Below are 19,121 nucleotides of genomic sequence, written 5' to 3'. Positions count from 1 at the left end.
AGACAGCACCCCCAGAAAGCGCTACTTTCAGCTCTCCACTTGTGTGAGAGGCATTTTGTATAGTCCTCCTTCCAGTTTCCTCCTTGATAAAGTAGAAATTAACGGGTTGCCTTCTCGGCATAGGAAAAGGGCTTCATCATTCATCGTTCTGGAAGGACCTAGCTTTGTTCACATTAGCTCACTAAATGTGTGCACTGTGGGTGTGTGCTCTTGCAGGACGCACAGATATATTGATAATTATAGTCATAGCTGAATATCTGTCCTTTTTTTTTTTTTTTTTTTTTTTTGGCTTACCACACACATGGTCCAAATGGAAGGAAGTTTGTACCAGCTACTAAGAATGGGTTGGAACTGAGGCCAGTACTCTGAATGTTCAAGACCAGGCACAGTGGCTCATGTATGTAATCACACTTGGGAGGCAGAGGCAGGAGGATTATTGCAAGTTCAAAGTACACCAGGTTAATTTAGTGAATTTCAGCTCAGTCTGGGCCACAGAGCAAGATGCTGTCTCAAAAAGAAGGAGGAGGAGGAAGGGGAGGAGAAGAAGGAGAAGGAGGAGGAAGAGGAGGGGGAAGAGGAGGAGGAAGAAGAGGAGGAGGAAAGAAAAAAAAGAAAGAAAAAAAGAAAGAAAGAAACTAAATTAGACTAAAATATAGTACAAATAAGACAACCAAACAAAAAAGTATGAACAATGCCATCCCTGCTCCTTATAAATTTTATATACCTATGCATTAAGTATATAATAGGTTATATCCTAGTTAGATTCAGCTATCAACTTGATAAGCCTAGAGTCATTTGAAGGAGAGTTCCCATTGAGGGATTACTCAGATTAGAGTAGCCCGTGGTCATGCCTGTGAGGGATGGTCTTAATGACGGTGGATGTGGAACACTTCATCCACCATGAGTGGTGCTATCCCCAAGGCAGGTGGACCTGGGTTGTAGAAAAAGGCTATCCTGTGAATGAGCCAGATAGCAAAGACAGAGACATCAGCACATTTTTGCATCTTTGAGGAGATGAGTTTGCATATCACAGTCAATTCTGAAATTCAATAGCTCCCCAGACCAGGAGCTTTATCTGTCCATAGTATGTTCCATTCTTATCTGTACAGATTCTACGCAATGGACTAGTCATGAACCATGATCCACAATGGGTGCAGGAAGCTTGGAGAAAGGCTTTCACCTGTAAGTCGGAGAGACGAATGAGGCTTGCAAGGCCCAAGATCTGGCCCATCATAAGCTGCTCTCTGGAAGCCTCCATGAGCCTCTGGGGTTCATGTCTACCCTGCAACATTATCTGCGAACCCTCCTTGCTGCCTCTGGTAGTCAGAGAGTAGAAGCTTGTTTTTGTAAGCTATTCTTACATGGGAGGCAGTAAGTTGACTCACTTATTTCAATTTCCTTAGAACATTTCCAGTTTTAAAACTGAAAGTCCTGTGTCCCAGGGCAAATGGGGGTTGTTTGTTCATCCTGGGAACCAGCAAACATACAGGCAATCCATCTCAGAAACTTTGGAGTTTCTCGGAGAGCCAGACAGAACAGCAGTGCCTAGCTAGAAAAGGTCTCACCCACAACCAATCAATCAGCTGCAGACTCCTGGCTCAGCTCCTGGCTATTGCCTCCACCTGCATTTCGAGCCAAAGAAAAACAGGAAGTTTAAGAAAAAGAGGAGGTCCTGAGGTGCAAGGAAGGGACAGCTTAAAGCTGACTGAGCAAGTGTTCAGTTAAGATCTGTTTAGGATTCTGTTTGGCAACCAAAAGACACCAGGAAAATCCTGTGTCATTTCTACTGGTAGATGTTGGTAGCGATCTACCAACATGCCCTTTTCCCCCAAACCCAGGGCACCTCACCAGATTCTGTAACTGGCTCCACTTTGCCAGTGTCCCACTGGGCTCAGTTTACAAATTTTCTGACCCACACCCCACATTCCCATCCTGTTTAAACTGTGGAGCGTCTTTCCCTCTGCAGCCAACAAGCTGACTGAGTGAACTAGCCAGATAAGTAGTTATTTCCTGAGCTCTATCTAGGTGGTAGTCCCCAAATTTGATGGGCTTCTTCTGGGACCCTGCGTTTGAGAAACACAAGACAGGTCCCTGGATGTTGCGGTTACTCCCAGATTTGGGGAACAAGAACAGACTTGTGGAAATAGATGATTTGTGAAACAAAATATAAAATTCATTTGATTTTCAGGGGGAAAAATGTAATTCTTGGGGTTAGTCAGGTCAGGCCCTATCTCCAGATACATTGTTCTCTAGCCCTTCCAGGATGTGGAAACCTATTTATTATTTAGAACCCAGGGCCTTGAGGTGAGGCATGTGACAAAGGTGAACCTCCATGTTGACCCCTTCTGAGGACCTCTGTATCTTACCCAAGCTCCTTGGTGCTCTAGGTTAGCCCACATCCCAGGGACATTTGGTGTGACACCACTCTGAACATATGTGGCTTGTCAAGAAGACCCCAGGCTCCTCCAGGACCCAGATGCTCATTAACTCTCTAAGGAGGTGTGCTAAAGTAGACTTATGTCAACTTGACACACAAGCTAGTGTCATCTGAAAGGAGGGAACCTTAACTGAGAAGATGCCTCCATAAGATCCAGCTCTAGGGAATTTTCTTAATTAGTGATCAATAGGAAAGAGCCCAACCCAGTATGGATGGTGATCAATATGGAAGAGCCCAGCCCAGTATGGATGGTTCCATCCCTGTGCTGGTGATCCTGGGATCTATAAGAAAGCAGGCTGAGTAAGTCATGGGAGTCAAGGCAGTAAGTAGCATCCCTCCATGACCTCTGCAGCAGCTCCTGCCTCTAGGTTCCTGCCTTGTTTGAGTTCCTGTCTTGACTTCCTTTGGTGATGAACAGGAATATGGAAGTCTAAGCCAAATAAACCCTTTTCTCCCACAATTTGCTTTTTGGTCATGGTGTTTCATTCCCACAATAGAAACCCTGAGATAGGAGAAGAGAGTCCACCACATCTCTAGAAGCCAAGAGCAGTCCTGGGCATTAGCACCAAATACTGATCACATTGAATGTTCTAAGAGTTCCTCACAAGCCCTTTGGCTCCCTCTCTTTGCTTCACCCTTAGGCTGGACCTGAGCCTCTTGGGTGTACTGCTGAGCTTCAGGACCCAGAATGGAAAGGAGCTGGGAAGATCAGCTCATGAAGATGCCCACCCCCCACAGTATCAGCCCACCCGTCCCTCACCCCCACAGTGAAGTCCAAGTTGACTTCTGCCTTGGTTTCACTCTCCACCCCTGAGAAAATTTAATCAACTTCCAACAGTAAGGCAGACCCAGGCCACCAAGGTCCTCCAACCCAAGCCAGCAGGACACTGCTGGAAGAATCCCATTGCTTCCACTGGGTCCACAGAAACTCTCCAAGCACAGTCCAAATCCAACTGGCTCGCTCCTAGTCTCATCTTAATCCGTGGTGGCTAGCATGAGATGAGAATTTGAGACTGGGAAAGGAACCCTGAGACCATGGAGCCCAAGCCTGCAGGTCATGGATGAGAGAAAGTAGAAGACAGAGTCCTTCTGTGGTCATGGGAAAGGGGGGATTGGGAGGGAGATGCTGAGTGGGCATTCCTGCTTTGCCAGTTACTCAGCACGCAGCCCTGTGCGGTTCTCTTCTTCCTCAGCTGTGAGATGGAGGTGTTGGGTTGACACCTCTCTTCAGGGCTGTCATTAGGATTATAAAAGAAAATTGTATTTATTGCATGTGTATACATGTGTGTATACATGTGTGTGCAAGTGCACATGCATGTGCTTGTGGAGGCCAGAGGTTGACAGCAAGTCTCTAGTTTTGAAGCAAATTCTCTTACTGAACCTGGAACTTATGGGTTCCGCTGGGCTGGCTGGCCAGGGAGCCTCAGGAAACCTATCTCTACCCTCCCAGCACTGAAATTAGAGGCCTGTGCCGTGGCTCCCAGATTTTTACATGTATCCTGGGGTTCTGAACTCAAGTTCTCATGCTTGCATGGTGAATACCTTACAGACTGAGACATCTCCCACTCTCATAGAGAATTTAGAGGCACAGATCTAAAAGTCCAAGGAGAAAAGCATGCCAATCAGCTGAAACCAGAAGGCAAGCAGGAGACAGGGGTGCTGCAGAGCTCACACCCACTGCTGAAATCTGCCCTGAAATCATGCCAAAAGCCAGAGGGCAAGGGAAGCTCCTTGAGTTAGCAAGCTTGATAACTGCACCGTTAGAGGTGAAAGCAAACCCCTCCCTCGTCGAGCCTCGATCTGTAGCTACAATAATCAGACAGCGATACAAGGGGAGGGGGCTGAAGGTGTGTAGCAGTGAAGCTAAACAAAGAACCAAGAGACCTGCAGGAGAACAGCCAACTCTTTTGGGACAAGAGCGCTGCGACAAGTCAGGAGAGAAGAGACATGGCGCAAGAACACCAAGAGGTAAAAACAGACAAGGCTTTGACCCAACGCGCGCCTCTATACAGAACAATAGATTCAATAGTAAAACCGGGGAGTGTTTACAAGAAGATATAGGGGAGAAAAACACTTAGGAGCAATGATTCAGTGAAGCAAGCCTTCTTAGATGTAGCACCAAGAGGAGGATCCAAACTGCTGAAGGCTGATATATGTAAGCCAGACACGGCAGTACATACTTAGTAACCCAGCAATTCAGAGATAGAAATCAAGAGGATCAGGAGTTCCAGGCCAACCTGAGCTACACAGTGAGTAGTGGGTAATCTGCCTACGTGAGCTTAAAAACAAACAAACAAACAAACAAACAAAGGCTGGGGTTGTATATAGCAGTAAACAAGAAACCCTGTCTCAAACAATGTGAATGTTGAGGACCAACACCTAAGGTCCTTTGACTACTGTGTGCGCACATGTGAGCAGGTGTATACATACACACACACACACACACACAGAGAGAGAGAGAGAGAGAGAGAGAGAGAGAGAGAGAGAGAGAGAGAGCAATAATCAGGATTCATCAAAATTAAGTATTTTCTCTATAAAACCATTTTAAATGATTAAAAAAAAAAAACCAACCTACAGATTCAAAGACAAAATCTGCAGACCAAATATCCCAACAAAGGACTTATAACTGGAGTGCCCAGTGAGCTCTTAAAGCTACACAACATTAAAGGAAAACAACAACATGAAGGAGCAATGAACACATGAAAAGAAGGTCAATCTTCCTCTCTCCAGCCACAAGGACAACATGAATGAGACACAAAGAGGTGGTACCGCATGTCTATTAGAATTTTTACAAAAAAAGAGTGGTAATATCAAAAGCTGACCAACTGCTAAGCAGCTGACACCCGTGTAAGGTGAGGTGACCCTTCCAGGAAAGAGTTGGGAAGCTCCTTTTTTAAAAAAGTATCATTGTTCAGGGCTGGTGAGATGGCTCAGTGGGTAAGAGCACTGACTGCTCTTCCAAAGGTCCTGAGTTCAAATCCCTGCAACCATCCATAATGAGATCTGACACCCTCTTCTGGTGTGTCTGAAGTCAGCTACAGTGTACTTATTTATAATAATAAATAAATCTTTCTTTAAAAAAAGTATCATTGCTCAACAACCACACCACCCAGCAACACTCCACGGCATTCACCCTAGAGAAATTACGAGCTATGTCCACACAGAAGCCTGTACGTCACCACTCTTGCGGATTTATCTGAACTAGTCCCAAGTGGGAAATGAGCCAAACGCCCTTCCGTAAGTGAACATGTGTAAACGAAGCACAGCACATCCACACCTTGGCGTAGTACTCAGCCGTTAAAACGAACCAGCTCCTGATCCGTGTCACAGCTTAGATGGACTGGAACGCAAATACGTTATTCTGCATGAAGACCACTGGTTTTTCAAAAGGTCACCTGTTACATGCTTCCATGTATGTAACAGCCTTGAAATAATACAATCCGGGAGATGGACACTAGACAGTGCTGGGGGTTAGGGACAGCGGTCAGAGGATGAGACTCTCAATGAGCGGGCACAAGGCACTTCTCTGCGGAGGGTGGTGAAACACGCCTGTATCCTCAGATGGGTGGTGTCTGCACAGATCTACCTGTGATAAAGCAGTACAGGACAGGACTGTACGTGCACGAGATAGCAATGGTGATTTCCTGCTTTTTTGATATCCCTCGTCATTACTGTTGTCATATAGCATGGAACCCTGAGGGTGAGTGGGTGTAGGACACACAGGACCTCTAAGACCAGCTTTGTTGAGAATCTGTTATCATTTCAAACTGAAAACCATTTTCTAAAAGACTCTAAACAAATCAAGCTGTGCCTGGAACTAGCAACACAAGTGACTTTCTCATGGGGTCACTATGAGAGAGCCCCCAGTGATGGTGACCCGTGTAGAGCATGAAGAAGGGCAAACTCATACACCTCATTTCTTCATTTCTTCACAGCATCCCTTGGGAAAACCATCTCTAGAGAGTCTAAAAATAATAAACAGAGAGCAACCCTCTATCCTGACACAGGGCTGGGGCAGGGGGCAGGAACACTCCCACCGCAGCCTCTGAGTCTCCCTATCCTTGCCCTCTTGTACCTCCCTCCCCACCCTTGGGATTGGGCACATAGCAAACACTGTGCAGCCAGTGCCTCTACAGACAGAAAGGCTGCCAGGAGGTGGTTACAACCAATGCAAGGGTGGGAAGGGGAGAATGAGGAGGGTCAGAGGCCTCTGACCTTCCCCTACAAACACCGTTTGTCTCAAATTACATGCTGAGACAAGAGAAAATGAGGAGAAGCGTGCCCTCATCCCAACAGCCCAGGCTGGGTCTCCTAGCTTGGAAAAAGAGATAGTCCTGTCACAATCAGGACAGATGAAAGGGACTCTCCACTCTCAGAAATGTTAACTCGCTCTCATTTGTTCTGTGTTGGGAGATGAAAAGCTATAGAGGGCTTAGAACATCAGCCCAGAGAGGAATCCCAGTATTCTAATACCAGAGAAGCCATCAGTCCTCATCCTTCCTTTCCCTGCCTTCTGATAAACTTGCCAAGAAGGCCTCCTGAGAACAAAACACTGTTCTGAAGTCTATGGAAATGCGCCCCCTGGAGGGAGGTGGGCAAACCACGGTTGGCTCTTCTCTGATTCAGGGAGTCCAGTGGGAGTGCTTTCCTGGGGGTGGATTAGGTTGTTGGCATGCTGCCCTGGATTTTGGAAACTAAGAAGTGGCACTCAAGATGCCTCACCAGGGTTGAGGGGGTCAAAGGCCTCAGAAGAACCTCGACTTAGCTCCAAAACGGTGTTTCACTTTGGGGAGCTTCGGATTAGTCTGAGGCTGCCAGGAGAAGTCAGGAGCAGAGCCTACCTCCTCCCAACACTCTCCTATCCCAGGATCTCCAAGGGAACCAGTTTTTAATTTAGAGTCCTGGGCCTGTACTAGACTAATTGGCAGTGATGTTTGAGCAGGTTCTGGGATTCCTAAGAATCTTCTTGCAAACCAAACCTCAAGAGATGTCTCCTGGGGGTTGGAGAGACGGCTCCGTGGTTAAGAGCACTGACTGCTTTTCCAGAGGTCCTGAGTTCAATTTCCAGCAACCACATGGTGGCTCACAACCATCTGTAATGGGATCCAATGCCCTCTTCTGGTGTGTCTGAAGAGAGCAATGATGTACTCATATAGACAAAATAAATAAATCTTGAGAGAGAGAGAGAGGTCTCCTGCAGGAGGAGATATATAAATCCTCACCCCACAGGGCTTGGGAGGTGACTCAGTGGTAGAATGCTCTCTTACATAGCTCATGGCTTGGGATTCAACAGTACCACAGCAAACCAGAAGCAAAACACTTCCCAACCTATAAAGCGCTTGCCGCATGCGCAAGAGGATCCCAGTTCTAACCTTAGTACCTGTGTAAGAATGGCATTACCCAGACAGAGTGGGTTTGACCCTAGCAGTAGGCAGAGACAGGGGAGCCCTAGGGATCCATGGCTAGGGATCCATGGCTTAGCCAGTTGACCATAGTCAGTGAGCTTCAGGCCCTTTAAAACCCTTTCTCAAAGGAGATGGAAGCTGTCCCTAAGGCTGATACTATAGATTGTCCTCTGGCCTCCACATAGCTGCATGTTGACTTGTTACACACACACACACACACACACACATACACACACACATGCTATGTAAAAATTCCCCTGGCTGCATGGTGGTGCCTCACACCTCACACATTCCAGCATCCTGTTTCATGTAATAATAATAATAATAATAATAATAATAATAATAATAATAATAATAAATAATAATAATTGCAAGGCTCTTTCATGAAGACTTGTGAAGAGAGAAGAGGCAGGAGTGGGTCAGCATTGGGGATTCCTGTCTGGGTCCCCTCTATACCCACTCCTGAATGTCTCCCGGTCCTGGAGAAAGTACTGTTAACTGATGGCTGTGTCGTCGCCAGTTATAGAGCCAGCGTAGACGTCAGTGCTCATGAGGGGCGGGCAGGACAGTGCTTTGTGCCATAGCTGTTCCTGCCTCTCCCTGCCTCCCTTCCTGGTCCATGAAGGCTTGATTGCCTTATCAGTGAGGTTGGTAATGTTATCCTCTGCTAGAGTTGTAAAGCAGATGGGATGTGCGTGCAAGATCCTCAAGGTCTGTACATTCATAGAGCCCAATTACTGTTAGCTATTATTTGTTATTATTATGGACCTTGTGATAAATATTATTAACTGTCATTGATAACTAATAACTGCATCATGGAACTAATGGGACAATGGTTTCTTTTTTCTCTCTTCTTTCTCTCTCTCTTTCTTTTCTTTCTTTCTTTCTTTCTTTCTTTCTTTCTTTCTTTCTTTCTTTCTTTCTTTCTTTCTTTCTTTCTTTCTTTCTTTCTTTCTCTCTTTTGACAGGTCTCATGTAGCCCAGGCTGCCTCCAGCTTACTCTATAGCCAGTGATAACTTAAGCTTCTAATTCTCCTGCCTTTATCTCCTGAATGCTAAGATTACAAGACCACTACACCCAGTTTTTTTTTAATTTTTATTTTGAGTTCTTAAAAATCTATCTTTTAATCATTTTTAAGATTTTTTAAAACAACTTTTGCCCAATATTATAGTTTGATCATGTTTTTTTCTCCCCCCAACTCCTCCCAGATCCTCTCTACCTCACTAACCACTCAACTTTATGCTTTCTCTCTCTCTTTCAAACAAAGCAAAGCAAAACAAAACAAAACAAAACAAAATAACACTCATCTATGGCCATACCACCCTGAATGCACCCAATCTCGTCTGATTTTGGAAGCTAAGCAGGGTAAGGCTTGGTTACTACTGGGAGACCAGCAGGTGCTGTAGTCTTTAAAATAAATAAACAAATAAACAAATCTCACAAAACTCAAAATCAAAACAAAACAAAACAATAAGCCAAAAATGTCCAAGCTAAACAAAAAGCCCACAACAAACAAACAAAAATGGGTTTTGTTTTATCTTGGCCAGCTACTCAGGGACACGGGTCTGCTCTGAAGTATGGTTTGATATTCACAGGGACACTCCACTGAAGAAAACTGATGTTTGCCTTGGTTGGTATGTATCAATTGCAAATAGCATCTTGGTTAGAGGTGGGACTCACTCTCCCACCTCAGTACTGGGACCCTCCTATCTGGCTTGACCTGTGCAGGCCTACAGTGTGGTGTCAAGGATGGAGACCAGGGCGTCATTCAGAGCTGGTCTAACATTGAAACCGGAGCTCCTGGAGGACACTGGAATGCAATGCCTTGTTTACAGAAGTGAGAAGTGATCTATCTCACTTGGGGCTCACCCTGGGGAGACCCAGTTTTACTCTTACCCTAGGGCATTCTTACCGAGGTGCATAATGGGAACTATTCATGACACCCACTCTTTCAGAAAAGGACCACAGAGGGCCAAGAAAGGTGAGCCATGTGTCTGTCCTGTGTGACCCAGGAAGTGAGTGTGGCCAGGCCGTGGATCTGTATTCTTAGACTCTACTCCTCCCTCAGATCATGTGGCACATGGGTTTACAGCAACATCCACTCTTGACAGTCCATCCCAGTGACAAAGATGCCAGCAAAGTGACAAGCTATTGGGCTGAATGTCCCTTGTCACCTGCCCCACGTCATTTGTGTCACCTTTCCCTTGCTGGGAAGGTATAAGGTAGTCACCCAGCCTGTCATCAAGAGGAGAAAATCTCCCTTCGAATAGCAAAGGCCCAGGCATGAGTCACCAGCAAGAAAAAGCTTAGCTAGGATCTCCACTCAGGTGTGCCTAGGGTCTCCAGGACGAATCTGGCTAAGGTGGGGGCTCTCCAAACTGCCTGTCATCTGATGCTTATTATCCTCCAACCAAGGAAATGTTTTAACAGACTCAAAACCTCTTGACTGATAAGAGCTCTTGACTCTCCCTTCTGAGGCCAACTGGCCTAGGTCCAGGTCTCAGGCATGAATCTCAACATATGAATGTGGTTTTTATCTTATTTTTATATTTTTTTCAACGAAATGGCTGCCACCCACTTATTTTTAGAGGTTGGAGGTGCTGAGTCACTCTTGTCACCCTGACCATCAGGAATCCTGGGACAGCCACCTCTCTTTCCATTCTTGGGGAAAATGAGAGAGACCTCCTTCTCGTGCTGCCACAATCCCATTCCTTTGAGACCACCCATCCTTTGGACACACCCTTTCCTTCTAATTAGCAAGTTTTTTTTTTTAAATCTCCATAATTCTCTAAGTCCCTGTAAATTGGTAGAACCAAAATAATAAATGGAATTCCCATCCAGGTCTGGCTAGAGGGGAGGAGATCTGAGGACTGTTTTCAATTACCTCCAATTTTTTATGTTAGGAATATTCCAATGGGAAATCAAGGTAGCCTTTTAAAACCATGGTGGTGGTGGTGGTGGTAGTAACAAAAGAGGGATCCCCACGAGGAACCCCAGTTCTACCAGTAACAGCCTGAGGCAGAACATGCAGGTGGCATCGCTCTGCCCCACCCCCACCCCCCAAACCCCAGTCTCTTTCCGTTAGACACACATAGCCTGTTCACATTTCTTCAATCCTTCCATGTGAGGTCTGGGCACCCTCTACATCTAAAGTAGGAATTGTGGGAAATAATCTCTCTGCACCATATGCTTGCCGGACCCCAGGGCGCCTGGATGTCTGACCAAGGTCGTCTAGCCCCTTCCAGGAGATACCTTCTTCAGGAACCTCTCCCCCAAATTTTGTAAGGACGCAACCATTCCAGGTCCTTCAAGACCTGGGGGAAGTGGACCCTACTTTTGACCCTTACCAAAGAAGGCATTCTCATGCTAACAGTTTCCCCTTTTTTCTATTAACTCCCCATAACTCTTAGGCCACAGACACCTCTGGTGGCCTTTCTCCATAAACCTCGAGTGCCTGCTGTTTTCTTGAGACCAGGAGAGCTGGGGGATTCTCAAAACTGCTGGGAGCTATGCAGCCAGGTAGCAATCTAATCTGCGACTCCCAACTATTGCAAAGATGAAAACCCAGGCAAGGAATGCAGGCTTCTACCATCCACTGAGACAAGGTGCGTGTGCTCTGACTTGCAGCATCTCAGGCTGCTCACAGCCTGTTGCCCACAAGGTGCTGGCCAAACTCCTCTGCATCCCTTCTCATTAAGGAAGAGCGCATACCCACAGCAGAGACCCAACAGAATTCCCTGGAGGTGTTCTTTCTCCATGGAAGAACAGGACAGTTCCCTCTTTACAAAGTTACGTCTGTTCTTCTGATTATTACTCCCCACGAGAGCCTATGAGCATATGCGCGCAACACACAGAGAGAGAGAGAGAGAGAGAGAGAGAGAGAGAGAGAGAGAGAGAGAGAGAGAGAGAGAGAGAGATCGCCTCCTCACGCTCACACNAGAGAGAGAGAGAGAGAGAGAGAGAGAGAGAGAGAGAGAGAGAGAGATCGCCTCCTCACGCTCACACGCCGGGCCAGGCCCCACGGATGTAGCACCGGGGACAGAGAAGGGAGCCGGGTGCAACCCAGAGCTCCCGGACTGGCCTCATCGACGTCCTAGGTTGTGTCACCCACTCTGCCGCCCTCCTGCCCGGAAAACGAACACTACTCACCTTAATGTTGCTGAAGATCGAGCGGGAGCAACGTCTGGCTGGGACCGAGGAGGTGCCGCTGCCCTGGCGTGCTCCGGGCTTGGGCAGGAGCCCCATCGTGACTGAGGCGACGTCCCCTGACCGGGCCAAGGTGGTGGCGACAGGCCGGGGTCAGGTTCTGCGGGACTTGGGTGCTTCAGGCTTCAGCAGCGGTAGCCGGGCTATGGGGAGTGAGACGTGGAGACTGAGCGAGAGAGTGAGCGCCCAGAAGTTTTTATAAGTGGCAGCGATGATGAAACGCGCTCTCTCTCCTCCCTCTCTTCCTCGGGTGTCAGAGGTGCTGCTAGCCCCCGCCCAGCCGCTGTCGCCTCCCCCAGGCAGGTGTCTTGCGTCCTGGAGTCGCGGCTGCGGAAGCCCAGAGGCTCTGGGACTCGAGCTGAGTGAGCCCTGGCTGCCTATCAGGTCCTGCTGGCCAGGGTTGGGGGTTGGGGGTAGTGTGTGGGGAGGTGGCGGGTCCCCGAGGAAGAGGAGACCGCGTATGGAGGAGGCAGGAGGCTGCAGGCCAAGAGAGACCTGGGGACTTAAGGTGGGCGCGGCACTGGGGAAGGGGTGGGGAGCTAGAGTGGACTCGAGGGGCACGGGGTGATGGAAGGGAGCGAGGAGTCTCTGTGGCTCTTGGGGTTGTCCAGAGCAGGGCTCTGCGTGTCCGCACTCGCTCCGCAAACCTGGGCCCTCGGTTCCGGTGATGGCTCTGAGACTCGCTGCCCAAGCTCTGTTTGTGCTGAGGACTGATTTATATTTAAACTGCTCTTTGCGCTGCAGAGGAGGGTGGGAAGGCGTAACAAGGTGGAGAGGTGGGGGCCGCCCCAGGGCTGGGCTCGAACTCACTGGACCGGAGCCAAGGTAAACTGCAGGCGCTGTCGAGTGTCAGCGGGTCTGGCCTGAAGTGCTGGGGGTTGGGACAAAAGGAAGCGCTGGTCTGACACAGGATTGCCCCAACCCTGACCTCCTCTGCGAGGCTGGAGTGAGCAAGATATTTTTTCCTCTCCTGGACTGGGACCTTAGGGAAAGAAGGTGAGCCTTTTCCAGAAAAAGACAAAATAGATCCCGCAAAAGCTCTTGAGGCAGTTCGGAGGAGGCGCCCTTCCAGTTTCCTACTCTATTGTCTTGGGCAGAACCACCTCTTCCAGCCCAGCCCAGGAAAAGATGCTGTCAATATGGAGAACACCGGGTGAAGGATGGAGCCCACTGCTTCGTTATTTCTGAAGGCTGATGTTTTCTCAACTCTGGTCTGGTCGGTCTGGGGACTTCTTCCTACGCACTAGCAAGCCAAGGACTCTGGCTGGACACAGCAACAATCCAGAGGCTGTTGGACAGTGGGCAACTTCTTCGTTGCTTTGTTCACCTGCAGAGAGAAGTACAGACAGACTGGCTCGCTGGACCACCGTGGGACACAGGTAGTTAGAGGTGACAGTGTACACTGGACACAGAAGGCCCCCATCCATGGTGGATTGTGCCTGATGCTATGTAGATTTCTTGTGCCACCAGTGCTAGATCTAAGTGAGAGAGGATGCTTTGATGATCTGGACTTTACAGGTAAGGATGCCAGAGGGATCAATTAGAGGGACCAAAGCCACACCGCAAGGAAGTAATAGAACTAGACCCAGAACTCAGTGTTGCCTGATGCCAAAGCCCAGCCATGAACCACTCTTGTGTAGAATGAAGGAGGGTGGAGGCCAGAGGACAGCCCCAACTGTTTCTCAGATATCTTCCATCTTGATTTTGAAACAGACTCACTGGCCTGGCATTGACCTGGGGCTGGCCAGCAAGCCACCTGTCTCTGCCTCCCCAGGCCTGTGATTATAAGTGCCTGCTGCCATAATTGTTCTCTTTGATTACATGGGATTGAACTCAAGTCCTGCTTGCTAGGCAGGCCCACTACTGACAGCTATCTATCTAGCCTTAGGCACTTTTAAAGTTATCTAATACAGCAATTGCATTTCACCCTGGGGCCTCGGTGATTTAGAGTTTCTTCCTCAACACGTGTCCTTCCCAGGTAGATCCTTCTAGTAGACTCCCAGGGAGAATCCACCTCTCCTGTGTAGATGCTGTCCTGCTCCTTTAACTTTGCCCTCTGCCTAGTATCACGGCCAGTGTGTCACCTCCAAGGGAAATGCTTACTCAGAAATGCTATCGGGAGAGTTCAGCTAAATGCGGTGGTGTCTGACCGCAGTGACTCCAGTGAAACTTCTTTGTCTGTGTATGAACATGGATAGTCCACGGTATGATTAAGGGGAAGGTTTTTGTTGTCGATGTGAGGGAGAGAACCAACAGAGACATCTGGAAAGGCCCAGAGCAGAGAGAAAGCAGTAGACTGAACATGGCCAGCAGCCCAGACCTGGCCATGAGAGAAGCCGAGGAAGAGCAGAAAGACAGAGAAACCTAGGGAAGGGAAGGAGGAGGGGGAGGAGAAGGGGGGAGACAAAGAGATTGAGATGGGGGGGGGAGTCAAAAAAGAAGGAGCATAGCTGAACCTGCAGGGCTACAAAGGGAATGAGTAACCACCAGGATTTGGGGGAAACCGAGCTCCCTGCGAACACTAACAGTCTGTTGTAAGAGGTTGGCTGTTGGTAGTTAGAGGGTCATGACCTGACGCCCTCAGGGTTCCTTCTGTGGCTTGCATGACTAGGGCTAGCTCATGGTCACAAGATGGCGGCTCCTCCTCCAGCCTCCTCTCTTTATTCCAGGAAAGAAGTAGAAGACAGGGAAACAGGAAAGGGCCAGGCTCACAGCAGAGAAGCAACGTCTCACACACTGACTTTGCCTTAAATCTTGTTGGCTGGACCACAGAGGAACCCCCTACAAAGGATACTAAGAAACGAGCTTCACCCAAACGCTGCCCTCCGGGGTAACATTGAAGGTCTGTTAGGGAAAAGAAGAGAAACAAAGGTTGTTGTATCAACACTGAGTGTCTCCACGTGGAGCTATCCGCATCCTCAAAAGAGCATCACCAGGATCTCTCCGCTGGACTTCCCAACCCTTGGTTGCAGGAAATATTTGTTAGTGCTAAAAACACAAAAGCCCAGCCCCAGTGCACAATGGCAGGTCCTGGCCGCTAAGCCATTCTGTCTGTGTAGGGAGAGAGGAGGCTTCTGCCATGTTACAGAGTGACTTGCACACAGGAGCTGTGAACATGCAGAAGAGGGGCCCCAATGCACTCAGGACAGCAGGGTGGGGCTGGGGGGGAGGCTATGTGAAGAGGTAACTGTCAAGTGACCCCCTAAGAATAAGGATGAGGAGGAGGGATAGAGGTGACATCTGCTCCCTGGTGTCACTCTGTCTGGAGTACACAACCAGGAACAAGAGGAATACTTGAGGCTGGGGAGAGGCTAAACCAACTGGCATGCTAAGAATGGAGGCCTTATCCCGAGAGCTCAGCGACAGTACATTGAAGATTTCTGAGTAGCATGGGCTCTAAGCTGATTTGCATTTCCCATGATCCGGAAAGAGTTCCGGAAAGCAAGCGATACAAGCTTGGACTGCGCAAGAGGTAGGGAGGAAAAATTCAGGGAATACTGCAGGGAATCAGCACTCACATGCTGGTGGTACCCACATCAGTTGAAGACTCCCACAGAGCATTTGCCACGAGTTTGCCACACTCATTCCCAGCAGCGGGGACCCAGAAGGACTAGCAGCCACGGGGGGAAGCCAGTGGTGTCCTAAGGCTCCACCCAGTACGAACTACATAAAGGTAAAGACGGGCAGCTAGATTCTAAATATTTATCCGTATGGCCACAGATAATTGTAGTTCTCGTCTCTCAGCAAATAAACTTATCTGTGCAACAGATGGACACCCTTTCAGAAAACCACCACTGGTCAAAGTACTGAGAGCAAGTGATCGTTCGTGGGTGTTAAGCCCCAGGGGATACATCTGCAACATAACTCTTGCACTGAAGGCTCACGGAACGTTCCAGAAGATGTGGCGGAGCACTTGAATCCGAGAGCCAGAGGACCAGGGAATCTGCCTTGAGACTGTCTCCTAAAAACAAAAGGAAAGCTTCACTCCTGGTACCCAATGATATGGGTGTCTAAACAAGACCTGCACAAGGATGGTAGCAGCAGCCATGCTAACACAGAGAGAGGGAATCTCACAGGGCCCCGCCCATAGGCAAAGAATTATTGGCAGCTAAGGAATGCGGAGAGTGGGAGAAATTGTCTTCCCCAAAGAGGAGCCTTCTACTTGGTTGCCCAATTCGGAGTGGTCAGCTCTGAAATCATATACATACAAGTAACACCAAATGAACTGAGCAGTTGGGTTTACATTTATATATTTACATATAGTGTGTGTGTGTATGTGTGTGTGTGTGTGTGTGTGTAAAACAACAAAGCAAAAGAGGCCATGAGTTTGAGAGGGAGCAGAGGAAGAGTTGGAGAAAGTAGAAGGGGAAAGTGCTATTATAATTTTTAAAATTAAAATAAATTCTTTTTAAAGTGGGCAGCTGGTGGGTGGCTATGATGACTCAATGTCCCGGATAGACACAAAGTCAAGAAAAGGGTGGGTGGAGGTGATGCTAACCCTCCAGGAAGGATGAAGTCTCTCAGTGAGAGTGTGAAGAGAAGGATATCCAGAAAAGACTGCAGAAACATCTGCCCAAGAAATAGACCCAGAGCGGAAGGAGGTAAGCCAGGGGAGATAGGAGTGGGGAGAGACCAGAGGTCATGTTCAAAGAGGAAAACTGAAGACTGCCCTTGCTGTGAACAAGGTATGACCTGAGGGGCAGCTACCGAGCTGGCCAGGTCCCACACTGAGGAGCCAAGCAAGGGTGTTAACAGTGGATGATAGGGTCCAAGGCCAAATTCTATGGGTCCAGGAGAACCCAGAAAGGAGCAAGTGTAAACACACAATGTTCCTAGATGTTTTTTTTTTAGTCACAGGTCATAATTGGGTCAAATTGAGTGATGGCTAAAGGCACAAGTCTTTCTTGTATATGTTTCACTATCTTAGCCACTTTTTCTTTGTCCTTTTACAGTGACCTGCATGCACACACACACACATACACACACTTACTTTGGTCACATCTCCCCACCCCCCATATCCTCTCTTCCTCCCCCCCTCATACTAACCCCTTCGTGTTCCCAGCAAGCTTCCTCCTACTTTCATATCTTTCTCTCTGGTGTTGCAATTTTGTTTTGTTTTGTTTTGTTTTGTTTTGTTTTGTTTTGTTTTGTTTTGTTTTGTTTTGTTTTGTTTTGTTTTGTTTGTGACCCACTGCATTTAATTAGGGCTGCCTGCACGAGCATGGGTGGAGAGTTATTTACTTGAGCGAGAACAACCTACCAGTGGCTAGACCACTGAGGAATATGACTCTCTCTGCCTCAGCAACCATTAATTGCCTATGGTTCCTCGGGGAGAGGTGGGGCCTTGTGAGTCCCTCCCTTGTCCATGACGGAATGTTGATGGACCCAGTCTTGTGCAGGCAGCCGCTACAGCTGTGAGCTCATGATGCCAAAAGCCATGTCCGTGATGCCACGGACAGCATTTTATGGTACTCCTTCTTGCCCTCGGGCTGTCCCGTCTAGTGCTTCGAGCTCAATGGTCACTTCTCAGCACTTTGGCCATTTGAGTCTCTACGCTCAACTGCAGATGCTTCTCTGACCAAGGCTGAGAACGATACTGATGTTTGGTAGAAACAGAGATATCTACAGGGCAGTTTGACACCATTGTCCACCTAGCAAAACAAAAGTCACAGGTCCCCCTCTAGGGCCTATGACCTCCCTAGCCGTGGGATTTTGACCAGGTTTGGAGTACCTGGTTTGAATTCCTCCTGTGAAGCAGGTCTACAAACCAATAAGAAAGTGGTTGGTTACCTCCACGATAGTCACAGCACTGATGGTTGGTGGTGTAACTCCCAGGGTTCACAGCAAGATAAGACCGTTGACGGTGTTCCTTCTCCAGTGCCTGGGCTGCACTTAGAACCTTTGAGCCCTCTGGAGACCAGCTGACTCCTAGTTCAGGTTCAGGCTGATTTCTCTATGTTCTACAACTAAAGTGCATGATACCTTCAGCAATGTGGTCTTTTTCGGCTAGTTCTAGTGGGCAATCAAGAACAATGACAATAGCCTGAATTGATTTGAAGGAATCGTTGGGTCCTTCCTGGCCAACAACTCATGAGATATCCTGCACAGTTTTCTATCTTTATTTAACACATACTTCCAACAATGGAAAATTCATTGCATACTCTAAACAATCCAAGGAAAGATATAGTTTTTTTGTAGTTCTGGTTTACATTTGCAGAAACTGGGGCAAGAGGACTAGAGAGATGGTTCAGTGATTAAGCCTAAATGCAGCTTTTGCAGCAGACTGTAGTTTAGTCTCCAGCACCCATGTCAGATGGCTCACAACTGCCTGGAACTACAGCCTGGGGGAACTGGCACCCTCTTCTGGCCGTCATGAGCAACTGCACTCCCATGCTCATACTCTTACACAGACACACATAATTTGGTCAGTCACAGAGCTTCTAAGTGGCAGAGCCCAGATAGAAACATGGAAGCCAGGTACAGAGTCTGAGCACTTGGGGGGGGGGGCTCTTCACACAGTCTGAGGGTCACAGCTATAGGCTTAGCCAAGTCCTGAGCCCATGGAGGAATGCATCTCCCATCTTTGCCCCTTAGAAAGCCTTCCCTTTTCCTGGAAAATATAAACCCTGCTGCCACGATCACAACCAGCCTGGTAAGTTCTCTCTAAACAAAAGTCCAAGGGAAGCTATAGCCATTGGTGGGCCCTGTTGGTCCAGCCACAAGACCATTCTTTTGCTCCTCCCTGTCCTGAGATTCTGGCCCTCCAGCATGGGTGTCCTTGGGGGCCTCCTATCTGCCATTGTCTCCCCCTCTCAGCTCTCAGACACACTCCAGCCTCCCCTCCCCCAAGAAAATGCAATGTGACCAGTGGGGCCTATCATAGCACCAGAGTTTCATGCCCCCTGCTGCTCTCTGTTTTCTCTGGGATGTACCAGGGCCTGGCACACACCCCTAAGACAATGTCAGTGGTCATTTACGATGACTTTTTCAGGATCTGGCTCTGTTGTGCTAGCTCCTGGTCTTACCCAGAGCAGGTCATTTGGTAAAGAAAGGAGAAACTCCCACAGGCCTC

The 19,121-nt window shown here is 48.2% G+C and overlaps 1 protein-coding gene across 1 annotated transcript in view; it reads right to left on the bottom strand.

Annotated features, from left to right (window-relative positions):
* Slco2a1 (solute carrier organic anion transporter family member 2A1) overlaps nucleotides 1-12,304 on the bottom strand; it is a 78,307-nt gene extending 66,003 nt beyond the window's left edge. Inside the window, exon 1 of the mRNA XM_021172521.2 lies at nucleotides 11,993-12,304. Coding sequence (XP_021028180.1) covers nucleotides 11,993-12,088 — 96 coding nt within the window. The 5' untranslated portion in view covers nucleotides 12,089-12,304. The remainder of the gene's footprint in view (nucleotides 1-11,992) is intronic.
* Nucleotides 12,305-19,121: the final 6,817 nt, after the last annotated feature.

Source organism: Mus caroli, chromosome 9 (assembly GCF_900094665.2).
Source record: "Mus caroli chromosome 9, CAROLI_EIJ_v1.1, whole genome shotgun sequence".
NCBI classification, from domain to species: Eukaryota; Metazoa; Chordata; class Mammalia; order Rodentia; family Muridae; genus Mus; species Mus caroli.
Note: the sequence above shows the minus strand (reverse complement) of the source record. Positions and strands in the feature narration are given on the sequence as shown.